At 39.8% G+C, this 12378-nt stretch overlaps 1 protein-coding gene across 1 annotated transcript in view; it reads left to right on the plus strand.

The window, feature by feature from the left end:
* Window positions 1-12378, plus strand: part of SLCO5A1 (solute carrier organic anion transporter family member 5A1) — a 73689-nt gene that overhangs the window by 25076 nt on the left and 36235 nt on the right. Inside the window, 1 exon segment of the mRNA XM_050892457.1 lies at window positions 7541-7673. Coding sequence (XP_050748414.1) covers window positions 7541-7673 — 133 coding nt within the window.

Consider the following 12378-nt stretch of genomic DNA (forward strand, 5'->3'; position numbering starts at 1 on the left):
AAAGAAGACTCCATTTTAAGCACTGGAGTAGTTTATCTTGGGCCAATCTTTTCTTAAGACGAGTATCTCTAAGGCTGAAATAACATGGTACAAGTGCAAGCCTTTCTTCTTTGATATTTTCAGTGTTTTCAGATTCTGGATTGGATGCCCACATCTGTTGATAGTGTAACCTAAAGACAAGTGCTGAGTCTGTGAAATTTTGATTTAAGATGAATTGCTTTGTAGGCACTGTGGCTCCACAGCATAGCAAGGGACTTGGAGCGGCATTGCAGTGACAGTGTATATGAGACATACACTTTGGGATAGGCAGCCTATTTTAGCTTGTTTTGTTTGGGCTTATTTTCCTGTTTTTTTATGATATTAGAATTGGATACTGTGAAAATGATTGTAATGTTTTAGAATATGACCACAAATGGAGAATACAAAGTGTAAAGCAGCTTAGCTGTTTAAGCCAGGGAATGATACCTGTTTTGATACAAATGATATCTTAGTAATAAATCTTTAAGATAAAAGTAAAAATGTAATGCTTTTCATCTGGCATTGGCAAGTCACTGGACATACTTGTATTTAATTTAACTTTCAGCATTGTTTAATGGAGTAGTAAGCTGGAACATTTGTTTTAGTATGCATGGTAGGCATGTAAAATTATGCTTTGGCTATGCTTCTCTATAAATTTGTCTCCTAGATCTGTGGAATCTGCCTGTGAAAATAGTGACAAATATATTCTATACAAAGATCAAGGGAGGCTACTGGAGTAGTTTTGTTGCTCTGTTTATTGTTTTGAGTGGAGCACTGGATCTGAGAGGCTTTAAAGTCATGGTAATGCTAATACATTTTGAAAGGAAATGATTTAAAGATTTGATCTGTACATTGTTATCTGAACTGCAGTAGTGCTCAAAGCATTGTTTTTTCCTGAGCAAATAACCACATTAAAGAAGAAATCCTAAAGCATGTATAGATAGACTTGGTTGTGTGTTCATGAAGAAAAGAAGGAAGTGAACTGATTTCCTGACTTAAAAGCATTGGAGAAGTCTGCCTGGCTTCTGCTCACAACTCCTCTCAGTTTTGTGTCCTCAGGCTCAAAAGAGTGGTTAAACCTTACGTTTTTTTGGGTAGCTTCTGTGTGCGTGCGTTTAGACAGGGTGAGGTAAATACGCCTTTATGAATGGGAGCGATGTTTCTTTGGAAGCTGCTGTATGCTTGCTTGTCCCTTGTTACTGCATCACGGTGGTGGGACATGAGAGGAATGGGGGAGAGCTGAGACATGTTCCCCATTGAAACCTCTGCCTGTCAGCTTTGTTCTGTGCGGAAATTAAAACCTGCTCAGTACCTTAGAGAAATATCCTGCTGCTTATTCTCCAGTGACAGCATAGCTCAGCTTTCCAAGGAGATGTGGTGCCAGTAGGACTAGAGAGGATGCTATGGTGCCATAGCATGATGATGCTTCTCTTGCTTGCAGAATCCCAGGTGGTAACCCTGTGACTATCTTTTTTTTTTTCCTGTAGCCCCCTAAATTTCCTGACACATAGAGACACAGTCAGGATTATATAAAGTTCATCTTGCCATTTCTGTTAAAGCTCACTCCTCAGGTTGTAGACAGGTAGCCTATAAATATGGGGCTTTTCTTGCAAATTCACGTGAATGTTTTCTTTTTTTGTTGTTTTTATTCTCTCTTGTGCTGTTCTTTAAGGATGAGTATTGTTCAGCAGGTTATTGCTTTGATGAAGTAAGTTATACTCTTGGACTTCCCACTCTACTCCATGACTATGGGAGATTCATTTTATCTTTTGTATCTCTTTTTCCCAATCAATACCCTCATGGTAATGACAGTGAAGTTTTTGGAGTAAAAATTTGAAATCTACATATATAAAAGGATTATACTTCTATGTCACTAAAAAGTATCCTGCAAAATCTACTAAAAATGCCATACTATTCTGACAGGAAAAAACATGCATAAACACGCATAAACACACACACACATACACACACACACAAAAACCTCCAGAATGCTTTTGCAGGATTCTGCAAATTCTAAACTTTCATTGAAAATAGAATAAAGGTCAAATTCTGCTTGCCTTACACATGTGTGAAATGAACAGTTGTACTACGGTGACATGCTGCCAAGATTTGAACAATGGGGTCTTTCAGAAATGTTCCTCCTCATCCAGTGATAAAGTCCGTGTGGTGACATGTGTGTGGACATAGAGGAGATGAGAGGGACTGAGCAATATATGCCTTTGTTATTACTTTTTAAACCGATGTGGATTTTTTAGAACCCAGAAGCCAGACAGCCTGTTGTAGCCCGCTAATTTTGTGTACTTCCTGTTCATCTAGGCACAATATGATGCTTGCGACTTTAATTGGTACTAGCGTTACTGATAGAAAAAGGCACAGTCGGAGGGTTAACATTGTATGCATTTAAGGATGCTATAGGGACATATGTTATATATTCCCATATGCAAAACATATTGAAGTTGTCATTTGGTGTGATTAGAGGAGGAAAAGGACATTCAAAGTATTTTTATGACCTCTGTCTCAGTATATTTTTATAGTGTGGGTAGATTACAAAAAATAAAATCTTTGGCAACAAAGTTATTTTATGCATGTGGTGTGAACACAGGGATTTTCGGACCCGTAGAGGATTCAGTCCATCTTCTTGTAGTCATAGAGACTTTGCTGCAATAGGGTCTATCTAAAGCTTTCTTCTGTTGAAGAAGAATCTTCTATGAATAGAAGCAATAGACAATATTATCATTTTGTCAAATGTTGTCAAAATGGCAGCATTCATTACAACATGTCCAAAGATAAACTTTTCAGTGGAGAAGAATGACATTGCTTAATCTTGTTTCGCGTTGGTAGGTAAATTCCATGTGTAATTCAATTACTGTTGCTTTGACTCCCTTTCTCTCTCCCATCCAACATCTTCGCTGTGATGGACGTTTGTGGCTAAGCCTGGCTAGCCATAGCCAGCTGCAGTTTCGAAACTGGACAGCCTTGCTAGTATGGTATTATGCCTGAGATAATATGCCGTGCTGAGGGCATACTCAGTGAGGCAGAGAAGCTCCTCAGGTACAAAACTTCAAAGGAATGAAAATAACCATGGCTGGGTATCATGGGGGCAAATGGGCACTTAACTAACTGTGTCTGAACCAGGATATTTTTACTTATCTACAGTCTATGTCAGAGGTAGAACTACGATCTGAAAGACCAGGTTTGGGAGGGCTGGGAAAGGCTGTCCTTCGTCGCTGAAGGGAAGGTGCACCCAGAGCAAGAGGTATGCTTGCTAATGCAAACTCCTCCCCACAACACTGAGTTCTTCAGAGAAAAGGGAAACTTTAAAGAATCTGCAAGGTCTTTGGTCTTTGAAATTGTCTAGTTTAAATACCATGTAATTTTAGTAGACTAACCTGTGCTTTGGTTTGAAGACTTTAAGATGCTACATCACAGCAGCAGCAAGCTACGACAGGCTTCTGGGGAAAAACTTTTGCAAGGTCCAGCCTGAGCTGGTTGTGTTGAATGTCATGAGCAGTTCTCAGATGGCTCTAATTCAGCTAGGAGGGGGTGACCTGCAGATGCTCTTTCCTAGAGAGACCCATGTTTCCAGAGAAATGTACTCAGTGACTTGCCAGCATTGAACATGCATGGCTAATGCAGGAACTCTGAGAGGTACAATTTTTCATTTCAATGAAAACCAACCAAAAGAGAATCAAATGAATGTTGTAGCCCATATGTCTATATTAACAATAGTTTCCTCATTTTATCTTTTGAAGATGATTTATTGTTTGGAGTAGAGCTATAACTTGTAGAATGTACATCATCTCTATTTTATCATGGCAAAGGAGATATTACTGCTATTTTATAGCATAGTTTTTTATGACTTAAGAAATTTGAAGGCAACTTGCAAATCTAAGCACAGTCAAGGTTATGGCTAGGAGGTTAGAAGACAAATCCTGGATTTCCTTAAGTGCAGTTTAAAAAATCATCTGGATACCATGTGGCCTGCCTCTGCATCACAGTACTCCAGCATGTCCCCTGATAAAAATGTTTGTTAATTCTGTTGTTGAAACTTCTTAGCTATTGAATCAGTGCAACTCCCTAGATCAAGATCCCAGATCATGGCCCTAAGAGGGAGGACCAAAAAGAGCTAGCTGAAATGCCAGGTAGGAGGCTGAAAGAAACGTGCTCCTACATCATCTACGTGTTTCAGAACCTTTTTCGTCCAGAAGCTGGAGACCTTCTAATGACCCGAGTGGAAAAAATTATGGAACAGTTCTCCATAGAATTTTTTATTTGTGAAGTGGGTTCAGTTTTGATGATATCCTGATTGAATCTGTTTCCAGTTTAGTTTCCTTTCCATGTCATCCAGTAATCTTGATGGCCTGTTTGGGAAGCAGGAACCTCTTTATTCCTAGACATTGGGGTGCATAGCTGTGAGGGCTGTGACCAGAATTTCAGTGGTCCAGGACCCTGGAGCAGCCTGCTAAGGTGACTCTTAGAGATGGCTCTCCCTTTACTTCCACAGCAAGGTTTGGAGGTTTGGGGCAGATTTTTTCAAGTACCTCATTTTGAAATATCAAAATCTTTTACTTGCCATGCTCTATCTTTAGTCCTATTTAGAAGTCCAAATCAGTTTGTTGCACTTGGTGTCCAGTTTCTGATAGTGGCCATTAAGCGGTGCTGAGGGAGATGCTGCAAAGTGTCTTAAAATGGCAGTCGTGGAACTGGTGTGCTCACAGGTTTCCTCCTGCCCTGGACCAGGCACGTGGGGGCTCTCTGTTTTCTGAAAGATCCAGAAAGTTACATGTTGCCTGTAAGTTATATTAAAAAAAATCTTGAAGCCCGATTTAATTTAAAAAATTTAAAAATACTTTTGAAATGATTGACAGCATTCCCTCCTCTCATGAAGCACAATGTACACTGTTATTTTTATCTTTACTCTACAGTATTTCTGCTGATGAAGAAAAACCTCTGAAGTTACCAGGTGTACAAAATACACCGTCTGGGTAGTGCTTCTAAGGCTAAGCAGTTGCTGTATTTTGTCTATTTCAGTGGTGGAATTGAAGCTGAATAAATACGGCATAAGTATTTTTTCTGAATACTGAAATGAATGGATTAGGTCACTCTTTTACTCCCTTTATGTTTCCTCTGTAAACTTTTTAGAGACCTGAATTTGCTGTAGTTGTGTGAATCAATTTTCCAAGCAAACATTTATTGAACAGAATTTATTATAGTGGATGGAGTTTGGGATTTTTTTTCTCCTCCTCATGATGTGGATTTTGCAAATAACAGTTACTGTGGGGTTTATCTAACCACTTACTGCTAAGGAGCAGTCTTACAATGTCTGATGGAGCATTTTAGGCATACAGAGAATTGTTTACAATCAATCCAGAAGGGAACATGGCTGGAATAAATTTAAATAGTGAACACAGTTCTGGAAACCATTATGCAAAAAGGACTTCAGCAAAATCTAATTATTTGAAATTGCAGTTCCATGAAAACTAAAAATGGGTTGAAGAAAGAGTAACTTAAAAGTGATAAATCTGTTTAATCAATTTGTAGTCTGGAAGCATTTTTTACTATAGGCAGTTTACTTTTTGTGGTAGCTTCTGTGATTTTTTTTTTTTCCCTGCAATATAGCTCTCAGATAGCAGCCCCTTTTTACTCAGGAGAATGTTCTCTTTCTTCTTTCTCTTCTTTCAAAACATAAGATGAAAATATACAAGTTATTTTGGTTTGATCAGGCAGATTTAGTGATTTCTTTTTGCTTATTTTGTCCATGAGATATAATTTACTATAATTGGTAACGCAGAAACCCAAGCTCTGACAACTCAGTTATGCTTCCTCAGCTGCTGCAGTCTAGGATGCAGCATGTCTGATTGAGGATGGGACCAAAAAGGATGGAGTCTGCATACTGCCATGGAGAGTGGCTGGTCCACAGAAACCATGCGGAGATAGAGATTTTGCGGTGAAGATGATGTTTTCAGAGAATCAGATAATCAGTTGTTTTTTCATGTGCTACATAGTGAGTCTGCAGCAGCTGAGCGAGTGGTAGTGTGCTGCTGGAGCTTGGGTTTTGGTGGTACCGGACATGTGAGTGGATGGCAGAGACCATCCCTTACCACCCCTCTTGCCTTTCGTGCTTACAGCCAGACGGTATGGGAAGCAGGGCAGAAGCATCTTAGAAGGGATGAGTACTGCGGGATGCAGTAGGGGAATAAGAGAAAAATCTTTGGAAGATGGCTGTGGTCTTGATGGTGTGCTCAAGATCATATAGATCTTGTAAAAGGTGTCCGAATTTAAGGTTGTGATAACTGACCTTGGCTTAGTTCAAAAATTGATTTGGGATTGGCAGAAGCAGAAAAGGAAAGGAGTGGAATTAACAAGATTTAAGGGCAAGACAAATGACAGCCTTTAAATTATCCACCTTTCAAAACCTGGAAATGAGACCAGGATTCCTAAATCTCAGAACTCAATTCTTGTCAGCAAGAACTGAGTTCTGTCTGCTCCTGCTGGTGTCTTACAACTATACCTCTACTGGGAGATGCAGAAAGGTTTCCTGGGTCCCAGGTCCAGTTCTGTCTTGGCCCCACGCTGAGATGTAGTCTCTCTTTGCATCTGTCTCTCCCTTGCTCCTGATAGCACTGACACGCAAGCCCAAGGGGAGCTGCGATGTTTTCTCACACATACCCTGGTGTGGATGGCTGAAGGACCAGGACTGGAGACTGCACTCTGAAGAGTATCTTGTAGAAGACACAGCAGACAGGAGCCTTCTATTGGTGTCTCCTACTCTGTTATTCCAAGTGATAAGGATTGTGCTGTCACCCAATGTTCAGACAGTGATGATGATGTAAAATGTGTGTCTGTATGGTTGCACAAGAGAAACTCATTTTCATTTTAATCACTTTTTAAATTAGGAAATTTCTTTTAAAATAGCATTAAAATTTTAAATTTAAAAGATCAAATGTTCTGAACAAGGCAGGAGTCTCGCAGGAAATACAGTATATATGGTCTGCTGGTATCAGTATGTAAAACAGGGGCAAGTCCATGGCTACACAGATAAAAACATAATTCTGTCAATCTCCAGAATAGGAATATTTGATTTCTTTGATGGTTCTTTTAAATCCAGTATTAGTCTGATAGTAACTAAGCTGGAATATTGCACTTTGTTCTTTGGAGTCTTACACGATTTTTATCCTTTGCTTTTCTGTTTGCTTACCATTAATTATATTTTTTCTATTTATGTATTAAATTTTGTTTCGATTCAAAGGAAATGTTACCAAATATGAAAAATATTGTCGAAGTCAAGTATGGTTTCCATCCAAAATACCAAAGTAGTATATACTTCCATCCATGATTTGACTGAAAACGTACAGAAAGCAGTAATTTTCTTACCAATTTGTTACTTATGCAGAAGTTGCTGCCTTTGAAGGTTGCAAAAAAGGGCTCTGAAGGTTTTGCGGTATGAAACTCCCTGCTTTAAGAGGCATCTTTTACTTTTGGATTTTACGTGTAAATAACTAATGACCTTTTATTTCCTCAGCCATCATGTACGTAATGGGAGCACTTGGTCCTGCAGCTGGATACTTACTAGGAGGACTTCTTATTGGTTTCTATGTTGATCCTAGGACAACTGTTTATATTGACCAGAGTGATCCCCGATTCATTGGAAACTGGTAAGGGTCAACCATTTTTCAAAACTACTCTCTAAATTGCTGGTAGGGAATTGAGACAAGTTGTGCAATTGTATCCCTTGAGGGCTAGTTTAAGGTTGTAGAAGGAGGCCAAGGAAGGGGAGGTTTCTGTTGATTACTACACACTAGCCTCTGACAGAGAAGGAACGCTTCCGCAGATGCGCGTGGGCACATTGCATGGAAAACCTCCTGCTTTTGGCTGCTCCAGGACTCGCTCTGACCACTGTGGGCGCTGACTGACAGCGCTCAGCACGGGGATGGTAGGACAGAATAGCCATGTTGCAGGAGGCTATCAAGGATTACAGCTGCCCAGGGCTGAGCCCTTCCTGCTGGAAGGTGGATTAATCCCTTCTTTGGTTTTCCAAAGCAGGCACCACGAAATGCTGAGCTCTGCTGCCCAGATGAGAAATGGTAGACTTCATTTACCCTGGTCTAGGAGAAGGAGATAGAATGGGGTCAGAACATGGCCTTTCCAGTCTTGATTCTCAGGGTGATGGCTCGTATTTAGGCGGCAGATGATGTAAACCATCACATTATTCTCTAGTAAATAGTAGGCTTCCAGCAGCGCTGAGATGTAATGGCCATAATTGTTAGCTGATACCTTTGGGCAGTTTGATATGTGGCCTCCTTGGAAAATACCTCTTTGAGGAAGCAGGTCTTGAGGAGGCTTTAACTGGCTTTTCTCAGATAATTCATAAATCTGCCTTGAAATTTTCATGCAAGCCCAGAAAAGACTTAAGTTCATTATCCCAGGAGGAGACCTCTGCTTCGTAGGTGTAGGGTGCAGTGTCAGTTCTTGTGCGCTGAATTAGTGTTTGTCACTGCACCATTGCAGTCAGATCGTATCCATTTCTACTTATCCTGCAGTGATCTCTCCTGGCAGTTTGATGTGAAAAATTCTCCCTTTCGAGTGTTCTTAAACCTTTGGAGATTTATTTCTGCTTTATTTGTCTTACTCAGTCCAAAAGCATTGCTGCACAGGACTGTCTAGCCGAATTTTCATCGAGAAAAAGGCAAACCTGAGTGCTCATTTAACCTTGGGGTTAAAGACTGTGCTCTCATTGATATACTGACTTATCTCACAGAAAAGATTTGTCATGTGAATGTGCGGCAGTGTTAAAAACGTGCTTTGACTATTCTTGAATAAAAGATTTGAAATCAAAGCAAAATATTATACGTTCTTCATAAAACTCTTATGTGTCGTGTTTTTAAGGACATCAGAACTGGTAGTCAGCATCTGCTCAGTACTTTTCAACCGAAATCTTGAACAGGCCCATAAATATATTTGTTAATTGAAATCAGTGGGGCTATATGAATGTGGGGTGAGCTTTACTTTTGACTTTATCTATAATGGAACCACTGATGTAGCTGCCTTGTAATGTGCGCATATCTGTGTGAGTTTTAACTTAAACAGCTCAGGTGAAGGTAAAATAACCAAAGCAGCATGAACACATCAGTTTGCTGCTTCTCAGGCCGTTTGCACCATGCTCTGTGCTGCAGCAGATGGATGGCCACGACTGCTCGTTTAAAGCTGGCTTGGATACATGTGCAAGGTTGTTATAGCCAAATGTGTAAGGGAGATCAGGCAAAAAAAAGCCTGTCCTTGCTCATGAATTATAAGTTTAACTAGCCTCTCTCAAAAGAGTGAGTGGCAGGGCTGGATGCCCAGTGCCAGGGATGGATCCTCAGCATCCTGTGTGAATGCTGTAACCGCTGAGCTCCATGGCAAAAGTGGTGAGAAGTCACCTATTAGAACCATTTCTGTGGGCAGGCTTTGAGGACATCTACTGTACCAAGCCTTGCAAGCAAAATTGGGAAAAGAGCCTAGTTTGGGCATCCAGAAGACTTTATGTTAAATTGCTAAATGCATTTTATGTGTCATCTCCAGTGTTTAATGTCACCTGAACAAAGTATCTTGGTGATTTCAATTTTGCACAGGGATGCCAGCAGAAGTGATGCATATATGACTGAAGCAAGGGCAGGAAATCAGCTGTTGTAGGATCTCAGCTGGCAAGTCGTGTTCTAGCCGGCATAGAAAAGTCATTCAAAGTTTCCTTTTTCCATCATGTTGATTAAATCTGTAGAGATTGGCTTTCCCTGAAGGATGTTCCAGGTCCTTGTATTACTCTTTCATTTTTGTCTCTCTCAATTTTTTCTCTCTTTGCTTTCTAAAGGGAAAAATACCCTGCTATCTGATATCTGGTAATTTGTTTCACAATCTATCTGTGGTGGCCTCTCATAAAAGTTTGGTGGTGTTCATAGCATCTGCGCCTCATTCTCTTTTCTCTTTCTGAAGCTTTATCTACCCATTAAAATGAAGACTCTCACGATGTGAGGATTGATCCTTTGTCCCTTGCTACTCACTGAGTGCCCGGTTGCAGAGAGCTCTGGAAGTGTAGACTTTCATTCCAATGGAATCTATTTTCTGGGACCATGACATTTTCTCCTTGCAGGGAAGTGCCACGTAGCCAAGTTTATTTTTATTTATGTAATCTAACAATTTGAAATATAAGAGTAGTCTAGCACTTACTTCAGCTGACAGGCTTTTTAAAAGTAGGGTGCAGTTGAGATAAGTTAATGGGCAGTCATATTTGAGATTTCTCAGCCTTGTCTCCTTTGAAGTGAATTAGTGTCTTTGATTCCCATCTTTCCTTTATTATAGTTGTAACGTTTCTAACTTAACTTATCACAGGGACCCTGTGAAAAAATTCCATTATTAAAGGAGGTAATGATTATAGACAAAATAGTGAGTTCAGCAACTATGATATATGGCAACAAAAATTGCAGTAAAGCCTATTTTTTACTTAAGCTGTTCCTTTCTAAGGGGTATATTACATATATGCAGGACAGGTAACTTGGTTTCTCTCTTGTGAAACCTGATAAACAAGGTAAGTGGTTATTTCTCAGGGTTTTTTCTGATCTGGTTCTTCCTTCAGTTTCACAGAACTTGGGTTTGTGCTCCTGGGTTTTGCACACCTGGGCTTTCTGTAGGTGCTCTGGGCTAAATTACAGGCCAGCTGTCTATGCCAGTCCATCAAATGTTTAAAACTGCTTTTTATTCAAATGTGGTAACTGTAGGGATATCTGTTAGAAATCATCCATCATGTTGTTGTCTTTGAGAACTGTTAATGTGCTATATAGGGATCTCATTAGTTGTGGAGTAGCCCTTGGCGGTCTGTCAGGTGCTTTGAATCAAATTTTCTTTTGCTGACACTTTTCTCAGTGTTTGCCTAGTTCTGAATCTGTTTAATACTTGGATCATCCCATATAGCCTTTCATCGGCATTCCACACAAGAAGTTTAAAGGAATTCCTCCAGCACTGTCTGGTCCTTCCTTAGCTCTAATTGCTTTTATTTGAGGTCCTAGGGCTTGTGCAGATGCCTTTGAGGTATTTTCCTGCATATATTCTTTGACTTTAGAAGACAGAAAATCAAAGGCTATTTAATTAATACAGATCCTGTTCTGACCTCTCATTTCCCATTGTAGGTGTCCTTATTATTTTTTGTATCGTCTTTTGTCTGTTTTCCAATTCTTTGATATTTCTCCAGGAAGACGTGAAGTGTAGATGGTGCAGATAATTGCATCCAGTGCTGCATTTGTGACATCTCCAGCACTCGGTATGCTGCCGTAATGGTCCCTTTGGATTTCAGTTTCATCTCATGCTATATCACAGGCCCTGTCTCCTTTGCTATTTCCCACTGAGTGGGTGGTTTCAGATTTCTGCGTATTATTGCCACAGATAGTTTCTTTGATCAGTGCCTTTTCAGCTTCTGCCTTTGAGATCCTAAAAGGGATGTTACTACATTTTTATACAGCCTGCCGATTTATTCCCTGTCTGGTAGTGCTGACTAATCCTCCTAAAAGTCTGGTTTCTAATCCATGTATGTTATCAGCTAAAATGAATGAACAGAGGATTTTCTGTTTACATAATATCAAAACCAGTCAAAACTTTCAGTCACTTAGATTTGCCTCACAGAAGCTTCCCGCACAATCTTTCTAACAAAAATGGTGTTACGCGTGGCTTTTTGTTTGGTGTTTGCCTTTGCATAAGCATTTACCACACAAACCATTACACATGCATATGAATTTGTCTTCATTTAAAAATGCAATTTGCAATATCTTTGCATTACAAATATGAGGCCAAATGTTTTTGTTTCTTGTGCGGGTAATCCTGTCTACTCAATACTTTTAAATGTGTAAATTTTGAACAAATATATAATTAGTAGCTTCCTGTTGTAGCTTCCTTTTCTAAGTGTAAAGGACATACAAAAAATGTAAAAATTGTTCTGTAAACTGTGATTTGAAAGCAAAGAGCTTCAGTCTTTCATTGTCATGGTTTGATATTGCAGTAACATAATTGACTTCACTGAAACTTCCAAACTCTAGTGTAGTGTGATGGGTTGACCTAGGCGGCTGCCAGGTGCCCACCCAGCTGCTCTCTCAATCCCCCTCCTCAGCAGGACAGGGGGAGAAAATATGATGAAAAGCTTGTGGGTCGAGATAAGGACAGGGAGAACACTCACCAATTACCATCATGCACAAAACAGACTTGACTTAGGGAAATTAATTTAATTTATTGCCAATTAATAACAGAGTAGGATAGTAGGAATTAAAAACAAAACTACAAACACTTTCTGCCCACCCCTCCGTTCTTCCAAGGCTCGAATTCACTTCCAACTCTTCTACC

This window comes from Gymnogyps californianus, chromosome 2, assembly GCF_018139145.2.
Source record: "Gymnogyps californianus isolate 813 chromosome 2, ASM1813914v2, whole genome shotgun sequence".
NCBI classification, from domain to species: domain Eukaryota; kingdom Metazoa; phylum Chordata; class Aves; order Accipitriformes; family Cathartidae; genus Gymnogyps; species Gymnogyps californianus.